The sequence below is a fragment of the Podarcis vaucheri genome (assembly GCF_965113315.1).
Source record: "Podarcis vaucheri genome assembly, chromosome: 5".
Classification (NCBI taxonomy): domain Eukaryota; kingdom Metazoa; phylum Chordata; class Lepidosauria; order Squamata; family Lacertidae; genus Podarcis; species Podarcis vaucheri.
Genome location: NC_138763.1, coordinates 89,039,806 through 89,066,767, shown reverse-complemented (window position 1 = coordinate 89,066,767; position 26,962 = coordinate 89,039,806). Strand labels below are relative to the sequence as shown.

Below are 26,962 nucleotides of genomic sequence, written 5' to 3'. Positions count from 1 at the left end.
ACAAGTGGGCTGTTTTAAAACAGCATGCACCCAGTCCTGGTTTTAGAGTAAAATGTGAGCCGAGATGCTAGAGCTGAATGGAGTATTTCAACTCTAAAAACCAAGGGGCACTAACAAAGAAGTCTCTGAAGGATTGATAGCAGATAATTTCAGGTGAACAAGAAAAGAGTAGGGAAAAGGGGGCAGGGTTTTCAAATCTGTTTTTTACTAGACAGGGGCTGAATTTGCTTGTGTTTCCAATTCCCTGCTGAAGTGTGCCTCTTCAATGAGGGAGAACCTGAAGTCAAATTGCTCGTGTTTCTCATGCGGTCCCTATGCAGGATCATAACCACAGCTCTGACACATCTGCAAAAGTTCCCCAAGATGGATAGTGAGGAATCTAGACAGCTATACTATCCCCGAGTTGCTGCTGGACAGAGAAAATATATCAGTTTTTGAGTTCTGGTTTTTGAGTTCTGGTTTTTCTGTGTGTGCAAGTGATGTGCATGGGTTCACACAACGGCAGTTTAAGTCTTCTGATTTTAATTGCTATACCAATGATTTCCTTCCACACCGGTGGGCAATCCTTCATAGAAGGTTTCGTGCTGTGTGCTGTGGTTCCTCCCCACCCGTTTCCCATGAATAGACACTTGTGAAGATGGTGCGCTGCGTTTGTCTGCTCCATGTGCAAAAGCTGGAAGACCCCAGCCAATCAGGGCTTCCTGTTTACATCTGCAATCACCATTTGTGGCATGAAACACCTTATCTCATGCTTATCCCTGCACCAGTGTAGGAAAAGGATATTGTGTCCATAAGAGCTGTAACCTAACAAACTTTTTGGTAGAAGCCTTCCCGGCCAGCAAGGATTTCGGTTTACTGAATATTTCTGAATGCTGGTGCCGAATTAAACCTTTGCCCTACAATGGCTGATTAACATTCTACAGCCTTTTAAATGTGTCTGCGGGAAGGTGGGGTTTTCGTTTTGCTGTTTCGTTTTAAATTATTTACTTGTTTTTATCCCGTATTTTATTCTGTGAACCACCATGAGATCTTACGATGAAGGGCGGTACATAAATCTAATAAATAAGATAATAAGATACATATATACCCCCAAACCAAGTGTCATGCCCAAGAATACACATCAATAAGCACTTTTTTAAATGATCGCAAAGGAAGTATATGGTATCTGGCTAAGGAAAAGAGGATATGAAATTAGCTAGATCATGATTTCGTTTTATTGTGGGAGGGAAAGGAGTTTCTCTGGAAAGTGTTACATGAGCAGAAATGGTTCCGGGCTGGGGTGGGGGGGAAGAGATGAATCAGATTGAAAATATGAAGTGTTGTAAATGAGAGTCAATATTCTGGAAGAATATTGCAGAAGCTGAAGAAGACAGAGAAATGGGAGAAGAGAGAGTCACAGTAGGGAAAGGAATGCTGTGGAGGACTGTAAACCCTGGACTTACTGGCTGAGTAACAGAGAGAAAGCTGGGACTGCATGGACTCAGTCTGGGTTTTGCTCTCACAGTGACTCCGTCCTTCGAGCACTGAGCCGCCATCCCCGATGGAGAGAGGGGGCGCTTGCATGGCAAAGGATGCAAAACACACACACACAAAACATACACACACAAATAACAAAACAAAATAAAAAAAAACAATGTACATTCAGTTAAAAAAAAAAAGATAATGGAACAGGACAAAACAAGTACAACACTCATTACAAAAAAATACTGCCGGTGAATCCTGCCAAGACATGACGTTATCAGGTATCGTGCACAGCTAAAGGCAGAGCTGGCGGCTTCTCCCTTCACCTGTTCATATAGCTAACACTGAAGCTGCCAACTGTGTGAGTCTGTTTACGATTTTTTTTCATGTTTACCTGCCCGAATCCACTATCCACCACAAAGCTCATCTATAAACTACACTCACGTAGCAACGGCGGATAAGTGGCTCAGCTCTTGCAGAAGAGTGGATTGTGAAAAGGCACTCTGGCAAAGAGCAGCTCATCATGGGGAAAGCAGATGCGTGAGAGAATGGGAAAGAAATGACAACGGTGGAGTAATTATCCTTTCAAGGGACTAGACGGCGAAATCAGAGCTTGGTTCATTCAATGGAGCATACAGTGGCTTCTCTTGAAAGGAATTTATCAAAAGCTCCCACATGCAATTTCTCTTGCAACCCATACCTTTGCTTTAGCTTTGCATACACACTTCAGAATTACAAGATGCTCTTAAGAGGGCACTTCCTATACTGATGTTTACAATATACTGGCACATATGGGATTTGAAGCCGATATGCTAGGTTAGGCCGTTTGCCCATGTAGCCTAGTACTGTTCGACTCTGACTGGCAACAGCTCTCCAAAACCCCCAGTGCTCATGCCAAGGACTAATCCTAGGACTTGGTGCACAGAAAGTATGTGTTCTATAACTGAGCTATGGGGCTCTCACTTCAGAGCACATACTGATGCTCTTTTTACCACCACACCACTCCTTATTAAAGCATGCACATCTGAGTATTTGCTTTGCCTACAGGCAAAAACAGCTAATGCTCTTGACAAAAAATATTCTGTGTTATGAGCCCTCTTGCTCTCTTAGGAGCCCATTTCCTTGAGTAGAGTGTGGATACTCTCACGTACCAGGTCTGTGACCAGTTTCTGTGCCACTAGGCTAAGTTTTGTTGGTATTCCAACAAAGGAGCGGGAAGTAGCCCATACTTGCTATGGTGGTCCATTCATAGATGCTGGCCGTCCACATCCCTTTGTTTCCCTCTGGCACTTTTCAGGTGGCTAGATTTAGGTTAGGCTCCCCCAAGTTGCTAACGCTACACTCAGGGAAGCAGGTCCAATTAATGGCTGAGGGCTGATAGATCAGTCTTATGGCATAGCCAAGGCAAGGGGACATTTCACAACGGCATTCTCAAAGGGTTCTGTGCATGTAGCAACCTCAAATCCTTTTCTGGATCTGTCATCCCCCATCCCTTCTTTATTTTACTGTGTGACTTGCTCACACATATGGGCGAATGAAAGTGGGCTGATCCTTGATGAGGCACGGCCTCCTGTATGGAAAGGTTTTTTGCTGAGTATTAAAGAGTCACTGTGGAATGCACCGAGGGTTTTGAACAGCTTAACCAATCCGGCAGTGCCCCTCATCCCAAGTGCTCTTTGATGTCAATGTTACATCGATGGCTACTGCTATGATGCAGTCTTGTGGCGCTGCTGACCTAAATTATGAGACTCATTCACATGGTCTGTTGACCTATAAAAGACCATATGGGTCAAGATCTAGGTACGGTAAAGCTAAAGGACCCCTGGACAGATAAGCCCAGTCAAAGGCGACTATGGGGTTGTGGCACTGGTCTCGCTTTTCAGGCTGAGGGAGCTGGCGTTTGTCTGCAGACAGCTTTCCAGGTCATGTGGCCAGCATGACTAAACCGCTTCTGGCGCAACGGGAAACTGTGACGGAAACCAGAGTGCAAGGAAATGCTGTTTATCTTCCAGCCACAGTGCTACCTATTTATCTACTTGCACTGGTGTGCTTTCAAGCTGCTAGGTTGGCAGAAGCTGGGACAGAGCAACGGGAGCTCACCCCATAAAGTGGATTCCAGATCTAGGTGTACTGGTAGAGGCAGAGTTATGTAAGAACTATAAATTGGGGTAAATCCTTTAAGAAAGCCCTATTGACCAGCAAATAACTTCTGGCTGCTCTGCTTAAGCCTTCATTCAGGTTAGGAGGGATATGCCATCACAGCACAGTCTTCCCCGACCTCAAGTCTGCTGCTGAACTATAACCCCCAGGATCATGATAACTGGCCATGCTGGCAGAGACTGATGGGAGACTTACTAAATATGCCAGTTGTCCAACATCTGGGGACTGAAGGTTGGAGAAGGCTGTTGTATTGTGGTCCCCTAAGTCTGAGTCTTACTCCTGCACAGCAGCTAAGTGAGGCAGGCAGGCAGGCAGGCATAAATATAAGACGTTCTCCCAGGCAAATATCTCTCACAAAGAGAATGTAAAGAGCATCCTCCCTCCCAACCAAATGGTGAGCCATCTGTGATCGGGCCCAATTTCACACAAGTGTTCTGATGAGCTGAAGAGAATGCAAGTTGGTTCCTTACGTATTTTTGGCCGGTGGAACTAGTCTACGAATAGCTCCTTGCACTTGCACAAGGAGTGGTGATATAGCAGTCTGCATCCCCAAACTTCCAGGATTAGGTGAAATCTCAAAAACTTTTCAGAAGGCAGAGAATCGCACATGCCTTCCTTAGACAACAGGAAGTCCTTCAGCTAGCAAAATCCTTATAGCAGCCAGCCTACAGCCTCACTACACTTATTCCTCCAACTACAACTAGGGGAAGGGAACACAGACCAATTGCATCAACAGGTAAGGAGCCTGGCATGGAAAACTGCTCTGTCTCTGCCAGTGGGTCTGGGCTATCTTGCCCGCTTGCAGCCAAGGAACCTACCCTTCAACTCTTCATCTTCAGTGGTAGTATTACAGCTCTCCGTGGAACCCTGCAAGAAAGAAGATTGGTAGATGGAAGTATCGAAACATGAATGACCGGGGGCTTTATAGACTGAGAGATTTTTATATAAATGGGAAACCTATCAAAGAAATGGAATTTAAAGGAGAAAAGGGGAAACATGCACATCCCTTGGTTTGCAGGGCAACAAATCAGCGCTTTTCTATGCAACAAACCTTCTGCCACGTGTGATCTTTCCGAGTTGGAAAATTAAATTCTTATTTCCCCCAACTATTCAAAAGGTATAATTTCAAATATTTATATTTTTTTTGCTCAAATATGAACCCGGACAACCAAGGAGGTGTAAGAATGCCCTGCAACACAGATTTGGAATGGGACATAAAGGAAGATACTTGGTTAGTAATATTTGCGGGGGGGACGGGGACGGGGGGACGGACGGGACGATGACAACAACTCCTTTTCATAATATAAAGAAGTGTCATTAAAGTATAGGGCTCAAGTAGTACATGACTCCTGGAAGACTCTTGTATATAAAGGCATCTAGAAACCCAAGGTGCTAGAGGGGATGTTCAGAAAAATGGGTCATGCCTCCAATTTATGGTAGTTTTTTGGGCACCTGCTATAAACATTCCTGTTTAGATAAGCCTACCCAGATGCTTAAGACAGTTGGGGTAATTTTATCTGTTAACTTTTTGTATGCTTTAAAGCAGGGTTGAATTTTTTTCTTGCTTTTACTGCTTTATCTTTTGTAAACCGCTTTGAGGTGTTTTTGTTGTTGTTTTTAAACAACCAAGCAGTGTATAAATATTACGAAATAAATCAAATTAGCAAATAAACAAAATGTTTCCAAGACTGATGGAGGGCACTGTTTATGATTCTTTAAAGGGCTTAAATAATAAAACAGAGTGTCACAGGTCCCTACATTGCAGGGGGTTGGACTAGATGACCCTTAGGGGTCCCTTCCAATTCTACAATTCTATGATTCTATGACAAGTGTCTGCTCTGATATGAACCTTCAGATTCTGACCTTTACCAGGGGAAACCCTGCCACAGGTATTTTATTTTTTAAGAGGTAGAATTTAGTGGTGCCTGGGGCAGGGCTTTGAGGTGGCACCACAAATCTGGCCACATTTGAAAGAGGAAGAGGTTCCGGAAATTAAGAGGACAATGGTCAGGAACAAGGGCAGCAAAATGCTGCAACTACGTATTGTGAAAGCCATAGGGGTATAACGCAAACCACAACTTGATGGTGAACCGAGTTCCCCAGCTCTCTCCAGAATTTGTAGCAAAAGCTTGTACATACCCTCAAACCCACACACCCCACATTAGTTGCCAGTGGTAAGGGAGAGGGAAACAGAGAATGCAAAGATCTTGGGGCGCAAGGTAAGGTTTCCTATGCATTAACAGAAACTGGGAGAGATATCGGTTATGAAGCTGCTTGTCTGGGTGCTTTCTATTAGACTCGGTTTTGAGGGACAGTGAAAAGGGTGTTTGGGACTAACGCAAGTCCTTTGTGATCACTCACTTACCTTTATGCCATCATTAGCATTGTGCACAACAGTAGTTTGTGGTTCCTAATTGAAAGAGGACAGAAATACAAGTATCAGATGTCAGCTCCAAAACTTTTCTCCCTCCGTGTAGTGCCTGTTGGGAGAGCAAAGTGACAAGACCAAAGCACAAAGACCTCTATCCTAAAAAAAGTGTAAGTACATCCCATCCCATCCCATCCACCTTAAAGGGCCACTCAAGAGTTTTGGAAGAGAAATATCCAATTGTAATAGATAAACTTACAAGGAGACAAAGCCATACAAGCCTCTCTATATCCAATTTTGTTTGTGAACTTTCTTCGGCCTGGAAGATTTCCAGCAGTGCTCAAGAATTAGTGACCCACAGAGGGTACTGATTATTTATTACAACATTAACATTTCACCCAGATCAGAGAGGAGAAGCAGGGCTTTGTCTCCATGTTTCCCCCACAAATGTCTCCGGAAGGACATTCACAATTTCCCCACAAAAATGGCAGCCAAAGCTCCACAGCAAAGAACTGCTCAAGTAGGTAAGTTGCAAAGTCCCACAATTGGTTGAACGGACGTTTCCAAAATGAGACATTTTCAACAAAAAGAGGAGGGGAGAAGCTGAGCGGCACAAGAGCAGCATTTAAAAAGCCAACGCATGGTGAGGCACAGTGAGTAAAGGACAGGGTTAAAAATTATGAAACATCCCAAGGGGGAGGGGGAACCTCTCTGAAGCATTACACGGAGTAGAGAGCAACTATCCAGTCTCTTAAGACTCCTAACTTGCAGTCATTCCTGTATTCTTTTTGAGAAACTTGCCCAGTTCTGTTCTAACATTCTATGACAGTATCACAATGCCCACAATGTTCACCCGTTTCTGTGGCCCACAGCCTACTTCCAAGTCTTTAAAAGAAGGGCCAGCGTGGGCATTGGTTGAGCTGTCAAAAACACAGGAATGTGTGGCCCCGCTGCAAGCGTGTTAATTGGGAAGCGTGAAAAAGTAAGTAAGCAAGTAAGACAAGGGCAGAGGTTTCCAATTCCTTCATTCTTTGGAGACTGGATGTCGTTGACCACTCCATCATGGCCTCCTTGAGGTCAAATTATATCAGGACAAGCTGCAGGCCTCACACACAGACACCACAGCGCTTCTGCACGTCTCACTTGCAAGGGAGCTTGGGATAAGAGCCGGGGGCAAGAGATTGCAGACAGAATTAAGCAGAAACACGGAGCAGCAACAGGCAGCATTCTGGGCAAGGGTAAGAACCAAAAGTAAAAACCAAAGAAGGGCAGATAAACGGTTGGGAAAGATACCATGGACATCTGCACTGGGGCTGATTCTTTTGCTGGGCTTACTACACTGGCTTTGTTGTTGGTCTGCGGCTAAGACAGAAAAACAGATGGTTTAGTTTCCCCCCCACCCTGCTGGGCAACAGTCATAAAAAAAAAACATTACATTGCTATTGCTGCAAACAAGACATTTCAGCTCAGTCCCTTCCCAAAGTCACCTGTGGAGGGGAAAGGAAACAGGAGAAGGTGTAGTGGAACAGGTCGTGCCTGGTTGCCATCTTCCATGGCAAAGATGCACCCAGATACCCACGGAAGATTAAATAGGATTGGGAAAAGAACGAAATGGGTATAGATGGGTTAGTCCAAAAGCAAAGTGGCAAGGAACTTAAGGGAAGATGAGTAGCCTAAATAGGAGTGTTAACTTAGCCAAGGGATGGAGGAGATAAGAGAAGGGATCACATTCAGATGAACTGCAGTATGTTGGATGGAACAACCTGGTGGCTGGTCACATTCAGAAACCTTGTGGCTGGAGCGGAAGGAAGGAAGATATTCATGACTAATCCCTCAGTCGGCCAGAGAAACCAATGTGTTCAACGACCTTCCCAGCATTCCACTTAAGTTTTTGATGTTGGACATAAGTTGGACTCATGTTCACACAAACCTAGTTCACTAAAATATCCTGACTTTATGTCCTTCCTTCCTTTCCTGCAGTTCTGGATCCTAGCATTAGAAATTGCAAGGGCTGGTTGACTCAAAGAGCGGAAGACTCCCAGCCCAATTATTTCCCAGTGTGAGCGATCCTGCTCGAATTCAGGTAAGCCAGAAATGTACAGGTTGTGGTCTAGATGCATGTTTTTCAAGAAGCAGGCAAACCTGGAGGCTTGTTCTCCTTGGCGATGCACAGCAGAGGCCAGCCCAACCCTTGCCTGGCTGCCAAACAGCAGACTGAGAAAGGAGCAGGTAAGATGAACTAGTCAAATGACTATCCTACTATGGGAGTCACTGTCAAGCTGAAACTTATTTAGCCTGTAATATCCACAGCGAAGTCATTTGGAAAGCTGAGAGGAGACCACTGGAAGTTGTGTATTTTCTAGTTCACAATGCATTGCACTGGCCCAGAGCATAGTCCGAAGGTACATGATGCAATTCTACCGCTGAAACTAAAAGCAAATCTGGTCCTGGTTGGGAGATTGCCTAGGAAGCATATGAAAGCCACTCTGAGCTCTTTAGAAAAAGTGTAATAAAGACATGATAAAATAATGGGAGAGGCAGATACCCTTTGGCAAAACGGAGTTATACTGATACAGAAATATCTTATTAACCTGCTCTATCAAGCACCTTCGCCACAATAGCACCATGGTTGCTCCACTATTATGCACTTCAACTGGTACCAAGCCCCCTGCCCCCCCATCTGTAGTAGTTCCAAATGCACCAACACATCAATTTGCAATATGAGTTAGGAAAACCACAGTGTTTCATGGTGGCCAACCATACAATTTTCAGATATTAAGAAGGAGTGCCAAGGATCACCTGTAAGGATAGGAGATATGTCTATAGGGAGAGGTCAACAGAAAATTACACAAACAAAGTTGGGGAGATTTTTGTAACTGGGATAACCCACAACTAATTTATTTACTTGACAGGGATTGGCCGACACAGTGTGCCCTCTTCAAATATAAACTCCAAGGCATTGGAGATGCCTCTACATCATACAATGCCACTTTGCTGTGTGTGAAAGAGGAAATCAAGCAACCATGTGGGATAATACCCCACCAAGATGAGGATAGGGTAGGGAAGGACCCTTCCAATTAATTAGCCCTGCCAACATGGTTCCTTGAGGGCCCCCCCCACACTCTCACCCTGCACCAGTGTGGCACTGCATCATGGGAATGTGGCTCTAACACCGCCAAGTCCGAGAGATGAGTTGGGTAGTTGAACAAGTACAAGATGAACGCAAACCGTGTAAATAACCCCACACAAATCTCAGCTTCATGGAGAGGCGTTGCAACCATCCCTAAGCATGTTCCGACTTTAACCACCCCCACTCTGTAGCATGTGTAAGCAGAACCGACATGCAAGCCTTTGAAGCTGTGCTTTCCAGAATTCTGCTCTGTTAGAATTATGCTGTTCGCTATGCTATGTGTGCTAGAGGTTTTCAAGTTCTAAAAGGTCCATGAGATCTATGAACCCCTCCCTAGGGAGGTCAAGAGATGCCTCCCAAGTTGGAGGGGAGGTTGTATGTCTGCTCCAGATCCCCTCGTTGCTGCAATCCTACACGGGGAAACAGTTCTGCTTTGCTTAATCCAGTTCTCGATTTCTCCCCCATAACCCATGATAAAAAGAGGAAGACAAAGCAAGTGTAAAACTGGGTTTCAAAATAGGTTCATTTGCACCAGCTAGGCCCTTCAAGATAGAAATTAAAAACAGAAAGTAACACGTGTGTTTCTGTACCTTCCACCACATGGGACAATGTGCACATCACAGCAAATATAATGGTTACAAATAAAACCTGTAGCAAACGTTCTTGCTGCCTCATTACTTTTCATAAAAACACAAGTCTTTGTGAATTAAGACTTGATTCTCACACTTAGGATGCTGCTGGTTTTCTTCCTTGCTATGCTGCAAGCACCTCTCACACTCTCTTTTCTTTAAGAATTCTGGTATTTAATGCGGGATAGGTCCCAAATGAAGATTTTTAAAATAAATAAATAAGTAAACAAATCTATTCATTGGGGGGGGGGACCCACTCTGCTCCTGAAGGAATTCCTGAATTCCCTGTTTTAAAGTATTAAAAATAATCTTCAAACCCATTCCTTCACTCCTATTGAAGATTATTTTTAATACTTTAAAACAGGGGTGGAGAACCTAAGGTCCTGTGAGGCAGTGAATGAAGTCCACTGGGCTTCTCTATACTCTCCCCAGGGCAAACCCCTCATCCACTGCACTCTGTGCCCTCTGGGTTGAGGGATGCATTTATTATGGGGGTTCAGAAGCCTTTGACATCTGACTGACTGACTGGAACACAGCCTACTATACAAAAAGGTAATACACCCATCCGTTGCTTCCACTATTTGTTGCTTCTGGCTCCACCTGAAAAGGAATACGGCTCCCAAGCTGGGAAACCCAATCCTGTTTTATAATGAAGAACCGCACCCCAACAAAGTAAACCCAAAATCTCATTAAGCAATGGTGTGGCCAAGAAAAGCACTCACCATATGCACCTTGTGGTGTCTTTGCCACATCTTTGACTCTCACAAAGGGATGCAGAAGGGAACGTCTCCTGAGCTACCTTACGCATGTTTACTTGAAAGTAAGCTCCGCTGTGTTCAGTGAGGCTTACTCCCAGGTTAGTGAGCATAGGATTGTGCTGAATGCATTGGAAATCAGTAGTAGCAGTATTCCAAATCAGAGAGTGAAGACAGGTCAAATACATACATAGAGGTTACGCGGAGAATTCACAAGAGAAAGTGGATCTTCACATTAAACCTGCTAATAACAGACACGGGAGAGGGCAGCTAGTTGTCTGCCTTGACAGCAACTAGCATACACAACTGAAATAGTGGCAGGCAGGCAAAGTGTTCGTTCATACGCTGATTTACCATCTCCCCAATGCAGCAACTGGAAACACAGAAGCTGGGCCCTGCTGATAATGAGCAAGGCGGAAGAGAGTGGTTTCCTATAGAGAACATGACCTTGAGAGCGTTTAGCCCACACATGGAGGGAAACTGTGGTCCAGTTATCACGATATACAGAATTTTAATTTTGCTGTTACAGAGGGCAGGGGCCACTAGGAACAATGTCCACCTCCTGTTCTTGCGTCATCTGAAATACTAACTAAGGGGTTCAGGAGGTATAAGCAAGCTGTCACCTTGCATCAAGGCCATTTGTTCCTATGGTGTACTTGCATTGATGCTTTACCATGAACTTCTCCAGCTGAGCATTCAATGGCGACATGGCCAGCTCTGCTGCTGGTACTTTATAAAAAGGTAAAGGTACCCCTGCCCGTACGGGCCAGTCTTGACAGACTCTGGGGTTGTGCGCCCATCTCACTCAAAGAGGCCAGGGGCCAGCGCTGTCCGGAGACACTTCCGGGTCACGTGGCCAGCGTGACATCGCTGCTCTGGCGAGCCAGCACCAGCGCAGCACACGGAAACGCCGTTTACCTTCCCGCTATAAAGCGGTACCTATTTATCTACATGCACCCGGGGGTGCTTTCGAACTGCTAGGTTGGCAGGCGCTGGGACCGAACAACGGGAGCGCACCCCGCCGCGGGGATTCGAACCGCCGACCTTTCGATCGGCAAGTCCTAGGCGCTGAGGCTTTTACCCACAGCGCCACCCGCGTCCCCTGCTGGTACTTTATAGTAGCAAGCAAAAAACCTGTTGATGAAGAGACCACCTGGATTCTCCAGGAGTCATCCTGCTGTGTCAGATGCCTAGGCTATCACCAGATATCCCACCTTGATGCGACTAATGAGGCGACTGGGAGCAAGTACATGTGTCTTGTTTTGGAATGATAACAAAACCCTTAGGCCAAATGGTGAGGATCTCCCTGCCAAATGTAGAAAGCCTCACACGGCAGAAAGTTAACATTGAGGCCAACCACTAGTCTACTGACTCCAATGAGTGTTACTCTAGCTGGTAATCTCTGCTGAGGGGGGGAGCATGGAGCAGCATCCTTTTGCTCACCTTGGAAAATAGCTAGGACCATTCTGTTAGGTAGGTTGTGATGCTGTTTCTTCCTTGCCCTGAACTGGGTGGTGGTGGTGATCGTGGTAAGGTTGGTGCCAACCTTTAAAGTCCTAAACGGCCTCGGCTCAGTATACCTGAAGGAGCATCTCCACCCCCATCAATCAGCCCGGACACTGAGGTCCTCCTCCAAGGGTCTTCTGCTGGTTCCCTCACTGCAAGAAGCAAGGCTACAGGGAACCAGGCAGAGAGCCTTCTCGGTAGTGGTGCCCGCCCTGTGGAACGCCCTCCCATCAGATGTCAAGGAAATAAACAAGTATCTGACTTTTAGAAGACATCTGAAGGCAGCCCTGTTTAGGGAAGTTTTTAATGTTTGATGCTTCATTCTGTTTTATATATTCTGTAAGCCACCCAGAGTGGCTGGGGAAACCCAGCTAGATGGGCGGGGTATAAATAATAAAATCATCATCATCATCATCATCATCATCATCATCATCATCATGGCACATTCTGCAGGTACTGCAATGCGACAGACTATAACACTGCCCTCTGTCTGCCTCATGGTTGCTCTTGCTCTGTGTTATATGTTGCTCTGAGTTATGCGCAGCTTTGGTCCTGAAGGTAAAATCTTGGCTGGAAGTGTAGCGGCAGTACTTAAAACCCCCCACCCTCCTTGTAAGCTGACTTTCATTTACAGGGAAGTGAGAAAGAGGAGGCTCTGGTGGGGGGGGGGGCGGGGGACGACAACCCTAAAATTAAAACCTGAGGAGGTGAGCATTGCAAGAGCTTTACCTAGACTCTGTTTCTTGTCCATAGATGGAGCTGCTGAGAGTGCAGGAACTCTTCCCCCCTGAAGGAAATCTAAAGCCATTTGGCTCAGCCACTACCTTTCCCAAAGGATGCCCAAAGCAATCCCTAAGGAAAGCTAGGAGAGGGATGCTGATGTCACCAGAATTTTGCTTGAAGGAAGCGAGAGCTTCATATTACGAGCGACATAGAACGAGACTTACTTCTTTTGACATTTGGTTGCATTATATATCCAACACATCCCAGGGAATATACACATTCATTATGAAGGGGGAAATGAATGGGAACAGTTGTCAGATATGTGATTAATGCCAACTCATTTTGGCATTAATGCCAACCATATACTTTTGGAATTTTTTTGGTGCGGGAGGAGCACTGAAGGGAGGAGATGGGAAAACAACTGTGTAACGGAAGAGGGTCTTAGGGACAGAATTCTGGGAGGGAACAGGAAGTTAATGACGGGTGTGAGCCACACCATGGTGCTGCGCCCAAACTTTTCACCCAGGACACAAGGAAAAGGCTGTTTGTTCTGCACTGCAAGGCTGCTCACCACCCAGGAAGGTAGCGCTAGCGCAGTGCAATGCCGACTCCTGTGTCCATTTCAGCACTTCTGCAATGAAATACCCAAGGTTCCATGCCCGGACGAGAGTGCAGAGACCATGCTCTTCTTGGCCAGGGTAAGGCTATGCAGACAGCTGATCCAGCTTGGGAGACTGTTCACTCAATATCAAAAGCTGAATTTAAGGTGCCCAACTTTCGTAACCAAGTCAAACCCTTACCAAGGGCCTCGTCTACAGCATGATCTTTTCCGTGAGAACATGGACCTTTTGAAGTGCGAGATGTCTCCCCTTCCCACTGGCCCCAGCCCCAGCCCGCCCCTTGCCCAGACATGCTATGTGAAGGGGGTGATGAGCACAAGCTGGACGTGCATGGCATGAGAATGGTGATTGCACAGGGTCACAGGCAGTTTTATGGGAGGTGCTCACCATCAAATGCACGCTGGAGCTTGACTTCCTTTTCTGGACACACCATTGAGAGGAGGAAAAAAGAAGGAAACAAAGAGATGAGAAGAGAAGCAGAGAAAATGTTGGCACTTGTGTGTCAGCACAGACCCTGCTGCCAATCATGCTCCTCCAAGAAAGGATCAAGATGGCACAAACATCTGGGCACATGGAAGGCAGAGATCATCAACCTGGCGACAAGGCATTCCAAACTCAGCAAGAAGTAAAACAAAAGAAGAACCAAAAAATGCAGCCAATGTGACATGGGAGAAACGGAAACCGGCAATATGTTCTTCTCAAAATATTCCCAATCTAGCAAAGGAGAGGAAAGTTTCCCCGTAAACCACACACAGTTTCCATCCAAAGAAATCACACTTCTGAACCGCCTATTCAATATGGTAACAAAGGGCAATGGACAACTGGTGTTTCAACCCCTTAGCCTTGGTCTTTCTGTTCAAAACTGCCCTCATCTGGTCAGGTGGCAAGCATCTATTTCCTCACACAAATAAAGAATGTTTAATTCGCCTGTGCTGGGAAGGTGGCTTACAATGACAATTACAGCTGCAATTCCAAGGTATGCACAAATGCACCCACAGAGCCAGAAAGCATGCTTGGGATCTTCCAGAGAAAGGAGCATTTCAGCACCCTGCCCATAGAAATAGTTTTCAGGACGAGCCAAAGAGACTGACTGAGTATGTAATAACGCCCCACCCTTTTGATTCTTGTCAAGGCACATGTCACTCTCTCACAGAGCACAGCCCTGGGAACTTGCACAGAAAAGAAGAAACTAGATCAGAGACACTTCCGCACAGATGTACGATGGGTCAGACAAGAAGATGTCAAGTGTGTGCTCCAACAGGCGCACAGAGAAAAAGGCACATAGGCACGCTCAACAGGAGGTGTCTGTGTGAATGGAAACAACTAGGTTTCATCGAGTGAGACCAGAGAGTTTACGAGCCCCTTTTCTGCCTAACCCCAACAAGAGAGAAACGTGGCATTTTCTGAAACAATTCGAGAGAAAATAATGAAGCATAAAACAAGCATGGCTGAGAATGTGCAAGGCACTTCCCAGGTACGTTGGCAGGGGAGTAAGATTAAGTACCAGCCTGCAATGATTGATGGGCAAGAGAAGATGATGAGGAAAGCCAGAGATTGCAGGAAAGAAGCATGATTAGCATTGCACCATGCTTACTGCTTAAGCAATCCACCCAGATTGTGTTTCCTCTTTCCTTTCTGGCAACAATTATTACCCACATGGGGCACCAGCCACAGTCTTGTTTAGAAATCCTACTCTCAGCCCCTGCTCCCTCCCTCCGGACCAATAAAGAAACTGAGATAATTCCCTTTCCCAGCTGCCTGTTATACAACCTTCTGGGGGCATGTAGATATGTGTTCTGACTCTGCAGAGAAACCCACACAATGCCCACTGAATTGCACATCATATTAATTGTGTTTCAGCAATTACACACGCATTTCAAAAAGCAGGATCGTGGTGTGTGGGGATGCAATGAGGGGATTCCCTCATTGCAAGAAGCAAAGCTACAGGGAACCAGGAAGAGGGCCTTCTCGGTAGTGGCGCCCGCCCTGTGAAACGCCCTCCCATCAGATGTCAAAACAATAAATAACTACCTGACATTCAGAAGACATCTTAAGGCAGCCCTGTTCAGGGAAGTTTTTAATCTGTGATATTTTAGTGTGTTTTTGGTTTCTATGGAAGCCGCCCAGAGTGGCTGGGGAAACCCAGCCAGATGGGCGGGGTACAAATAATAAATTATTATTATTATTATACTGCCTGATGACTGCTGCTGCTACTAAAAGGTTTACATACACAATCCTATGCATGTCTACTCAGAAGTCCCATTGATTTCCAATGGGGCTTAGTCTGTTTATTTTTTTGTGGTAGATTTTATCATTATTTGTTGTGGTTTTGCCTTATAATAACCTACTTGCTATGTAAGCATGGGGAGAGTGGACTTCTATTGAACAAAGCATCAATTAATTAATTGTTTGGATGGTCTCAACCCAGGCATTGCACCAAAGCTGGATGGGGCCATAAACTGTATGCACTGCAGTCTTGTTCTTAACACAGCTTGTGCCTAAGGCAATATATTGATATATTATCCAAAACCGGTTTTGCATTCCGTATCATGATAATCGGTTTCATAATTTTTGACCTGGTAATGTATCGTGAATCATGATGTGCGTTAAGGCTGAACGGCGACTGGCTTTCAACATCACAATATATCACCAGCTAAACATTGTGATATACCGATTATATCATGGTGTCTGAAACAAGGATGTAATTATGTAGAAGTGAATGGAGTAACGTCCTGAAAACTGCTGCTACTTAGGGGTCTAAAACTGATACATTTTTTCTTACCTTTAACATATTGTTACAACTGTTACTTTATAGTACAGAGCAACAGGGGCAGAAGGAATCACGAGGCAAGCGATGATCATGGTTTTTCCCACATTGTGATTTTTTACATAGCACACACACACATCAGGATTCGTGATATATCACCATGCTGAATAGTATGAAATCGTTACCACAATGCGAACTTCAAACTGGATTTGGACGATGTACCGATACCTTGCCTAGTTTGTGTGTGTGTGTGTGTGTGTGTGTGTGTGTGTGTGATGCAAAAATCACGATGCGAGAAAAACCGTGAAGCCAGCCAATTCCTCTACATAGCTCCTTATTTCAGACATCATGATATATCAGTATATCACGATGTTTAGCTGGTGATATATTGCGATGTTGAAAACCAGGTATTGCCCAACCCTACCCGAGGACACTGAGAACATCTTTGTGACATGAAACGTCTTCTCAGAACTGCAAGTGTATTGTCAAGGTAGAATACAAAGCCATGCAAGAGTTCAAACCTACGAGCCCTTTTAAAGCGGAGTTTCTCAAGGCATGCCATAGTAGGTCTTCTCAAGCATTGCCTTATTGCGGGCAGTTAAGGAAAAGCAGAGCAAATAGCTTCAGTGTGACAAACCCATTACACTAGCACAAATAATCACAGAACAAGGGGAGAAGGAAGAGGAGACAGCAGAACCCGCTCCAGTGGATTGGCAGGGACCAACGGCACTTTGTTCCCCATCCCACAGAAAAGTCTCTCTTAGAGACCACTCCACCCAATCATGAACTATTTATGCAACTTTGTGAAGAATTCGTGTCCGAATTTTATCATTTTCTTCTTCCCAGCCCGTCACTTTTTCCTTTTGCATGAAGTCTATTGGATTTGAGTCTGTGGTTAGAGTTTCGTTTTGCTTTTCCATCTCTGCACAGTGCCAGAAAACACTTCAAATGCTTTACACTTAATAATGGCAGTTTAAGAGATTTTGAGTGTGGGTTTTGGGAACTGCCTAGCTAGTTCAAGTCAGGAGTTGACATTGCCTCATCTCCTTCTCCACCACCCATTTTCTGACTTCTGCTCCACATGCAGGTTCCTCTTTCTCAGTTCAGTGCACACTTACTTCAGTTAACTTGACTGGGTTCCCTGTCTCTTAGCTTCCCTATTTCCTGGGACCTCCTCCTGGCTCTCAGCTTGCCACACAGGCTTCCTTCTGGCACTTCGGCCTTTGTGAGGTTTAATTGTAGGCAGACAATCTCCCCTTCCCTCAGAGAAGCTTGTGTGCAAACATTCCGACAGCTCCCTTCCGACATCAAATTGGAAGGTTTATCAGAATCCAGCTCCATCACAACAATTATTATACAATTTATTTATTTATTTATTTATTTATTTATTTATTACACCTTCACTGTTTAAGCATCCTGCATTTGCTCTCTTTGTAACTTTGAAGACACACTGGTAGACTACAATGGTAGACTACTGGTAGACTACAATGATTTCAGCAAAAAAAAAAAAAATGTAAATAATGCAAACCCTTACTACATCTGTTTCTCCTTAACAAATATAGGGGTTCTAGAACCCAGTGTTTCCTGATTTAATCCCCTGACTCAACACAGATCTCCCATATCGAAACGATCCCCTTAGCCTTAGCTTTTATTCGAAAAGGCCTCAGAAAGTCATTGCAGAGCTGCTTTCTCCCTAACATTTACGCTAATCCCCTCCCTTGATGCAGAGATTTAAATCGACTACCCGTTTTATCTTCTGTAGTCTTGTAAAACATAAAAAACCCCAATAATGTTCTTACTAAGCAGCTCCTCAATTGATTTGTTCACCCTCCTCTGATTCCCTTTCCAGCTTATTCACATCCTTCTGGATGTCCAGACTGACCACAAGATTCGAGTTTCAGCAGTTCAGGGATGACATAGTGGACAGGATGGTAGGGAAACCCTGGCTTCATTTTCCGAGTCACGCACAAAGCTCCTCTTAGGCCCAGTTACCACCTATCAACTGAACCTACTTCATGGGCTAGTTTCAAGAATAAAATACTACACATTGCCCAGCTTACAGAGAGGATGGGATACAAATGAAATAAAACACCACCATGACTGAACTACCATTACTTAGGAAGCACAGAAAATCATGTTCCGTTGAGGAAGGAGATTCCTATACATCCCTAGGAATCACGTCTCATTGGCTGAACTGCTCTTATAGTCAAGGGATTATTTACCCTAAACTGGCTTTCGTAGAAATGAAAAAGTGGGTTTTTGTCACTTACCTGTAAATTCTAATTCTTCCTAGTGGAAGGAGTTTAGTCTGACAATTGGGATGGCTCCGCCTAGGAGCAGGCAGGATAAAAACTGATGACATCGTCCAGGAAGAGTTGGCTCCTGTTTGCCTCAACCATGCTATAGCAGTGCCAGAAGAAGACCCCTCCATGCAGAACACAATTTCAAGAAAAGTAACCAACTATATATCTGAGAAGGCTGCCAACCACAACAGTTTAAAGCAAAACACCACAATACAGAACAGAGGTAATACCCAAAGAGTCAACGAGTCTCTCGTGTGGGTGCATGACTCCAAACCAACTAAAAGTGAGGCAGACTGCCCAAATTCCACCGCAAAGTGAATGAATTTAAGCAACAAAATTCTTCCTCTGCACATTCTGTGGGATGATTCATGTGCACGCACCTGAACACCCTAAAAGGGTAAAAAAAGGTAAAGGACCCCTGGACGGTTAAGTCCAGTCAAAGGCAACTATGGGGTTGCGGAGCTCATCTCTCTTTCAGGCCGAGGGAGCTGGCGTTTGTCCACTGACAGCTTTCCGGGTCATGTGGCCAGCATGACTAAACAGCTTCTGGTGCAACAGACGGAAACCAGAGTGCACAGCAACGACGTTTACCTTGCCACTGCAGCAGTACCTATTTATCTACTTGCACTGGCATGCTTTCAAACTGCCAGGTTGGCAGGAGCTGGGACAGAGCAACAGGAGCTCACCCCATCGCGGGCATTCGAACTGCCAATCTTCTGATTGGCAAGCCCAGGAGCAGGGGTAGGCAACCTACGGCCCAGGGGCCGGATGCAGCCCAATCGCCTTCTCAATCTGGCCCCCAGACAGCCCGGAAATCAGCATGTTTTTACATTAGTAGAATTTGTGCTTTTATTTAAAATGCACCTCTGGGTTATTTGTGGGGGCATAGGAATTTGTCCATTATTATTTTTTTCAAAATATAGTCCGGCCCACCACATGGTCTGAGCGATGGTGGACCGGCCCACGGCTGAAAAAGGTTGCTGACCCCTGCCCATGAGGCTCAGTGGTTTAGACCACAGTGCCACCTGCATGCAAGCTCTCCACACCTTGACTTCTGTCACTGAGGCGAGGCTAGTCTGGGTAAGCAGGAGCCCCCTCCTTCTGGATGATGTCATGAATTTCAACCCTGGAGGAGAAGCCATCCCATCTGCCAGTGTGTCCTATCCGCACTTGAGAGAAAACCACTGCTTTCCCCCGTTTATCCTCAAATAGGGCGAATTAACTGTTTTCCCCTTCTTTGATTATTATTAAAAGCAACGACAACACAATTCTGTATATTGCACAATGTTTATAAACATGCAATAATAGTTTAATATGTTGCTTTCAGATGTTCAGAGTGCTTCGTACAAATTCTCCTGTTACAATCCTTACAACAACCATGTTGAATTAATTGGCATTATCCTGAAGCTGAAAGCAGCTTGACTAAAGTCATGTGATGTGTTCATAGTGGATGCATCAATTCAGATTGATATCATATTGATTCATGACCCAGTCTCTTAGCTGCTGTGCAACACCAGCTCACACATCCTTTCCAATATGACATTTTAAAACTCGAATTTCTAGGTTGTCATTTCCAGCGCATCTGAGGCAGGTTTTCTCACCCCTTGCTCAACAAGTGTTGGCTTCCATGGTAAGTTACTTTTTAAGCTGCCCAGTATAGACTTATGGAAGAAAGCAGAAATAATAGATTGTGAGTAAAACTAGCTACTTTGCTTTCTCTGCAACTATACAGGATGAAGAGTAAATTTCTACAAGAGCTGAAAAGAATTTGCCAAAAGCACACACACTTCTCTCTAGTTCATCTGAAGTATTGCAACAAGCCAGGATAAATAAGTTAATGGGGTAAACTTATTCACAAGAACAGGATTAGCAACATGTAGAACAGACCCTGTTAGTAAGTTATCTGTTGTGTTCAGTTCCTGGGTTTCCAAGATATGGCAGTACAGTGGTGCCTTGCAAGACGAAAAGAATCCGTTCTGTGATTCTCTTCGTCTAGCGGTTTTTTCGTCTTGTGAAGCAAGCCCATTGACAGATTAGCGGATTAGCGCTATTAGCGGCTTATCGGATCAGCTGATAAGCGTCTTAGCAGCTTAGAAAAGGGGGGGGGGAACCCCCGCAGGAACTCGCAAGACATTTTCATCTTGCGAAGCAAGCCCATAGGAGATTCGTTTTGCGAAGCACCTCCAAAACGGAAAACTCTTTTGTCTAGCGAGTTTTCCGTCTTGCGAGGCATTCATCTTGCGGGGCACCACTGTAGCTTCTAAGCAATACGTTATTTTGGACAGTGCCTACGCCTAGATTGATAGCACATAGCCCAGAGTCCTAGCTGAACAACAAAGAAATCCACAGACAAAGGAAAATTAGAGAAGAAGAAGAGTTTGGATTTGATATCCCGCCTTTCACTCCCCTTCAGGAGTCTCAAAGCGGCTAACAATCTCCTTTCCCTTCCTCCCCCACAACAAACACTCTGTGAGGTGAGTGGGGCTGAGAGACTTCACAGAAGTGTGACTGGCCCAAGGTCACCCAGCAGCTGCATGTGGAGGAGCGGAGACGCGAACCCGGTTACCCAGATTACGTGACTACCGCTCTTAACCACTACACCACACTGGCTCTCAATTAATGGAATTCTAAGAGAAATCACACCCGTGAACATCTAGTTTCCTCCCTAGAACAGCACATCACACCATTAAATTATCTCCTCATTACTATGGAGCTTTATCCTATTCTATCTCCCTGCCTATTTCCCCAGCAGGAGCTAAAACTACCAGCAGAGATTATAGGGGGAAAAGGCTGAAATTAATTTGGAAACAGCATTCAGGACGGTAAATTCCACAGAAAAACTAATTATCCCAATGAAAGCAGTTCATTTGCTGCACTTGTTGTGAGATAAGCACAACCACAATTCCTTGCAGCCAACACAAATACTCACAGGAAAAGCAAACGGAGAGATTAATCAATAGTCAAGAATTCATTAGAACATCCCAGGGGTATCATTTTAGGGTGATGTTTTTCACTTTGTATGGAACAGGAGCAACGCTCCTGTATCTTACATATGAGCTGTGGAGATGAAATGAAGAAAACGCTGCCTATTTAGCGGTAGCAGGATAGAGTCAAAATTGGGAAACATGTGCAAAACATGTACAGTTAGGGCGGACTTCTTCACACACATGCAAGGAGCTTTGGGGGTCAGAGGTTCAGGGCAATGGGAGACATCTATCCCCAAAGAAAATGGAACTTCACTTCCCTGCGCCCCCCCCAAAAGGAAGATGGTTCTGTAAAGCTAATTTCTGTATTTGGTTGGCTCCTCTTTTGTGCTGACCACTGATCTGATGAGTGCAAGGTTCAGAAAATCTAACAGCTGCTTCGAAAATAATAGAAGCCTTAATTAAAAACAAACATGCAGGAGGAATTCTTCTCGTCCTTCGTTGTAGAGAAAAATATGAAATCTTGTATTAATTTATGAAGCCCTGAACAGATTAGATCCTGGGTAGCTCAGCGACTGCCTGACCCCTTACATTCCAGCTTGATCACTAGGATCATCTGCCAGCGATGTTGCTGGTTGTTCTCTGAGTTGGCAAGGATTATTTGACAACAAGGAACCAAGCCTTTAGAGTCAGCCCTGTCCTGTGGAATACTCTGCTAGTAGAATTCAGCGGGCTTCTCCTGTTTCAACTTTGAAGCACCTGCTGAAAACTTTCCTATCCCATTAGGCTTATGCAGACAAATAAGAACACACATTTCCACAACAGTAATCTGATTTTAACTTTTTTTGTATGGTTTTTATGGTATGGTTTTATGTACAGTTGTTGCGAACCACTTTGACATTTCCCTTATGAATTGGTGGCTTATAAACATTTTTTATAAAAGTAATTAATAAATAAAATGTATATGCATTCTCAACAAAACCCTGATCAACTACAGAAACTGGATTACGTACTGGGTCCTAACGCTTTACCAATCTCATTTTATGGATTCTTATTTTCCAATATGTCAACATCACCATCATCTTCTTTTTAAGCTCCACAATGAGACATGGTGAATTCATAGCATTTGAAATCTTTGATACCACTTTAATTTATATATTTAAACATAAACTCACTCATACATCAATTCCAGAAGCTGTAGAGCAGGGCTGGGAAGACTTCAGACTTGCCAGATATTATTATTATTATTATTATTATTATTATTATTATTATTATTATTATTATTATGAACCCAAAGATCCACCAACCAAAGCAAAAGACATAGCAGGCAGAATTAAAGAACGAGAGTGCCTCTGAGCATATTCTGAGCCTAGGAATTTATTTTCAGTAACAGGAAATAACCTGTTACAGTACTTTCACACATACCCTCTATTTAGCTTGTCTCTTCTCAGTCCCCTATTTTGGGTTGGAACTCATTTTGTGTTGCTATATTTAAACAGTCGGGAGTCAGAAACCCTAGCAGAATCACCCAGAGATCTGCCACCAGATCCCAGTCTATCTTTTACACAACCCTGGCTTAGGAGAGAAAGAAAGTTCAATGGCACAGTAAACAGCAGAACTGAGGTGAGAAAGTGGTGAAGACAGTCATAGGAGGAGAAGCACAGTTGTTTTCTGGTGCAGGAATGATTGTGGGCCTTTGGTCAAGAACAGCACTTCCAGTCCAACCAACTGGAAAGGAAGAGGGTGGGCTAAAATCCCAAACCTACCTTTACTCCATCAGACTTCTTGTTCAGTAAGCTTTTGGCAGCTGCAGAGAGAAATAAGAGACACAAGTAAGCTTCATTTTGTGAACGCCTGTTCCCTTGCCCTTCAACTCAGTCTTATGGGAGTGTTAGCAGAAAGTTTTCCTTGCTAATTAGGATGGCTTTAAAGGCCAAGCCATATCCATCTCAGGCTCCTGCTTGTTCAAAACAACAAATTCTGCAACCTGCCTAGTATTCACACCAAAGACACTGCTTAGTAAAACAGGCCTTGAGAGCTCTTGAGGTTTGGTTTCAAATCTTTCACTTTCATTGCTTGCCCCATCCCATCAATATTCAAAGTTAACAGTGACAATAAAAAAGGGGGGGGATCTATTAAATTCCAAAAGCTGAACGTTACCCCTTGAATACAGTTGTTAAGGCTGCTTCACACAAGGCAAACTTTCTCCACGGAAGTCATCAGCACTTTTTAAAAAAAATTAAAAGTGCAAATCTCACATGTAGTTTTGTTGTGTGCAATGAATTCAAAAGTTTTCTTGACCAGCTGCAAGTTCCTGCTGCATGTACACATGGCGAAATACACGTAGGATTTCCATGCAGGAAATTTTGCCTGTGAAGTGGCTCATGCATAGATATTACCTATTAAAAAGTAATAGTTGATGGGCATGGTCAACGCCTGGGAATTCCAAGTGCTTTGACCAATCCAATCTACCAGTGGGAATCCACGTGGAATAAGAACCAGGAAAAGATGGCTCACGTTCCGCGGTAGGGAATGGGGAACAGAAGCAAGGCAGCACTGGCAGCTGCCAAGTGGGAGAACTCAAGGGAGACGACTATAAGCAAGATTCAGGCTACCTGTTTCGCCTTAAGAAAGGCAAGGCCATGTCACCTTTGTCTGAACGCACAACTAGCTTGCAGACACACAAACACGTCACACACAAGTATACATGTACTGCGGATGCATGTGTGGCAGAGGGATACAGGGCAGCCCCCAATGCACACATGAGACCACCTATACATGCCCAAGGACAACAACTCAGCATATCCATTTACAACAGCAAAGCGGCATTTGCTTGCAACTTCGTGGCCAACGAATTCACTCAACAGGTGCCTATTGGCGTAAAGGAACTGCCCCACAAACTGTACACTGCAGTTGGTGAAGGGTTCTAGGGACACGGTAGGACAAATGAGTTGCAAATTTATGCTAATGCCTCTTAAAAACTGCTTAGGTCACATCCACATGAAGGTACAAGAATAGGGTCAAGGCGAAAGCATGATGTGAAATTTCCGTGGCTGGGACGGCAGCACGGATCAAAGTCTTACAATGCAGAGAATGGCAGGCAGAGAACATTCGCTTTATTTCTAAAAGTGTGGAAATATTAGCCCTTGCAATCACCATGAAAGCATAGTTACGTTTCTGCTTTAAAATCCCAAGAGAGCCAAGTTCTGGGTTCTTTGGCATCTCCTACATGTTTCAAAATGGGTTGGGCTAAAATTGGGGTGGGCTTCATGAACATTTCCTTGTCCCTCCTTGTAAAGCAATTTTTATATAGAAGCTAGATGGTCACCTGTCACGGGTGCTGCAGCAGAAAATTCCTGCATCAGCAGTGGAATGGATTGTGTTGCCTTTGAGGTCTCGTCCAAATCTAGGATTCTAGTACAGCAAGTTAGGGAAATATAACCTGGTTGCCTTAGCCGTGTGTTCCCTCTTCTCCCCTTTCTCTTTAGCAAGGGCTATGGAAGGAATTCATCCCCAGTGAATGTCATCACATAGCCAAATCTGATTTGCTATACAGCACTGGGACATCGTTGTGTTCATTATGCAACTGGTTGGGATCATGTAGTGGCAAGGTAGAACATATTGGGGCTGTAAACAGGTACGAAATAGACTTTGCAGAGCCCACTGAGTAGTGGCGGTGGCAGGGTTTCTGTTAGAGGAGCTCATTGCACGCCCTAAAGCCCACGTTTTGCATAAAACAAATGTAACTCATGGAAATTTGGCCCAGAACTGCACTCAACACAGTTATTGCGTGCCTAAGGAGGTTTTAAACCCAAGACTTGAACAGAAATATTATGCAACCCACATATTAGGCTAAGGAAATCTGACCAATCAGAAGGGTTAAGATTTCCTGCTCGCTGAATTTGGAATCCCAGATTATCCTGAATATGGGCAGGTTTGTATGGAAGTTGAAATTCCTCTGAAACTTTGTGCCCACCTTGAAAACAAACGAACAAAACAAAAAAATGGAGGCGTTTTTGCTTCCCTATTTACATGAGTAAAAAAAATATAGAAACAAAAAGCTTCTGACTTTCTATACACAAGTAAAAAAATAAAAATAAAAGACCCAGCTACCACCACCCTCATAAACTGCATTCATAGACACTTGGAAGTTTCACTTGCCCCAAAGGCATACTATCTCAAGTTTCTCCAAGAACTCCTCTACATTTCGTGTTAAATTCAGGGCTACAAATGAACAGAGGGAACTCTGTTCACTGTCTTAGTTAACAGCGGAGGCAGCGTGAAGGAGACATCACCTATATGAATCTAATGAGGCCTACTGCACGGACTGAAATCAATTTTTTACCCTTGTGTAATTAGTCCTGACTCCACTGTATGAAACTGATGCTTCATGCTTGGAATTTATTTTTTACAGTTTATAACTGCAGCGCACAACCACTCTGCTGCGTGCTGGATGACAAAGTGCTCAAGCACATTTCTGAAAGAGTCAGAAATTTCATATCGATCTCTCCCCACCTGTGAAGTTATCATATTGGGGGGAAAGGCAGCACCTTACGTGGTCAGTTGTACTGGATACAGAGACAAACGCGAGAGAAAATTCCTCTCTGAGTAGTCTTTCCAGGCTAAAGAGGTGGGGTGGTGGTTACTCAACTACAGCCTGTGTCGTTTGCAATATGGATAGCATAGCTGCCGTGGAAAACCACTTTGATGTGAGCACTTTTCACACCAGCTGCTCTGTCCATGGGATGTGTTGCTTACACTGGCTTTGCAACAACAAACAGCATGGTGGGCCTTGGTTATGCAGAAGTGGGTTTCAGGTTCTATCACGCCACCAGCAGAACATACGAAACAGGTCTCAACAAGAGGAGAGTTAAAAGCAAAAAGAGAAACTGTACACCACATGGCACACCCAAAGTGGACATACACCAAGTTAGGCCACAAAATTCTGATGTGTGAGTTCTAGTTTGGTCTGGAACAGAAGACAATATGGAGGAGGGGGTGGGAACCAAGGGAGAGGTAGCAGGAAAACACAGTGCTTCTTATTGGAATTTGCTTCCATCCCTGGGGAAAATGCAGGACAAAGGTTTAAGATATAAGAAGAGTGAAAGAGTAAGCAAGCTGCGTAGTTACACAGAACTTACGGCTTTGCTCTGCATAACCCTAACGTACGGCCTACTTTAAACAATGGGAATCACAAACCAAGAAAGGGCACTTCCTTACCTGTCTCGCAGCTTCCTTTTGGCCCTGTCAGAAATTATAACCCCACCACCACCACCAACACACAGAAAGCAAGGAAGTATTTGCATGGTTCTAGAGCACTTGGAGCTACCTTAAGGTGATAGGTATCACAAATGCCTCAATGCCTGAAAAAAAACTATGCTCACAAGTGCTTGGAGAAGGATGGGGGCGGGGGGGGGGGAGACAGGAAGAGCAGCAAATGTCATAGACCATCACAGATTGTGAACAGGCTGCAAAATGCATTTAATTAATTCCCCACTCACCCTGAAACTCTTAACATGTGCATTACGGAAATAAGTAGTCTGCGTTTATAGTGGGGCTAGAAAAATAGCTGGGTAGGAGAAGCAGTGGGAATAAACTTTCTATGCAACTACTGTG

At 44.5% G+C, this 26,962-nt stretch overlaps 1 protein-coding gene across 19 annotated transcripts in view; it reads right to left on the bottom strand.

Moving 5' to 3' along the window:
- CAMK2G (calcium/calmodulin dependent protein kinase II gamma) overlaps positions 1–26,962 on the bottom strand; it is a 162,892-nt gene that overhangs the window by 13,234 nt on the left and 122,696 nt on the right. For 5 of the 19 annotated variants that reach the window (XM_082223598.1, XM_082223587.1, XM_082223604.1 and 2 more), the window contains 6 exons: positions 23,113–23,153; positions 13,740–13,772; positions 7,283–7,351; positions 5,987–6,031; positions 4,440–4,488; positions 1,443–1,556 (listed from right to left, as the gene is read on the bottom strand). In XM_082223598.1, coding sequence (XP_082079724.1) covers positions 1,443–1,556; positions 4,440–4,488; positions 5,987–6,031; positions 7,283–7,351; positions 13,740–13,772; positions 23,113–23,153 — 351 coding nt within the window. The remainder of the gene's footprint in view (positions 1–1,442; positions 1,557–4,439; positions 4,489–5,986; positions 6,032–7,282; positions 7,352–13,739; positions 13,773–23,112; positions 23,154–26,962) is intronic. The other 14 variants (XM_082223601.1, XM_082223605.1, XM_082223599.1 and 11 more) reach the window with 7 other exon arrangements.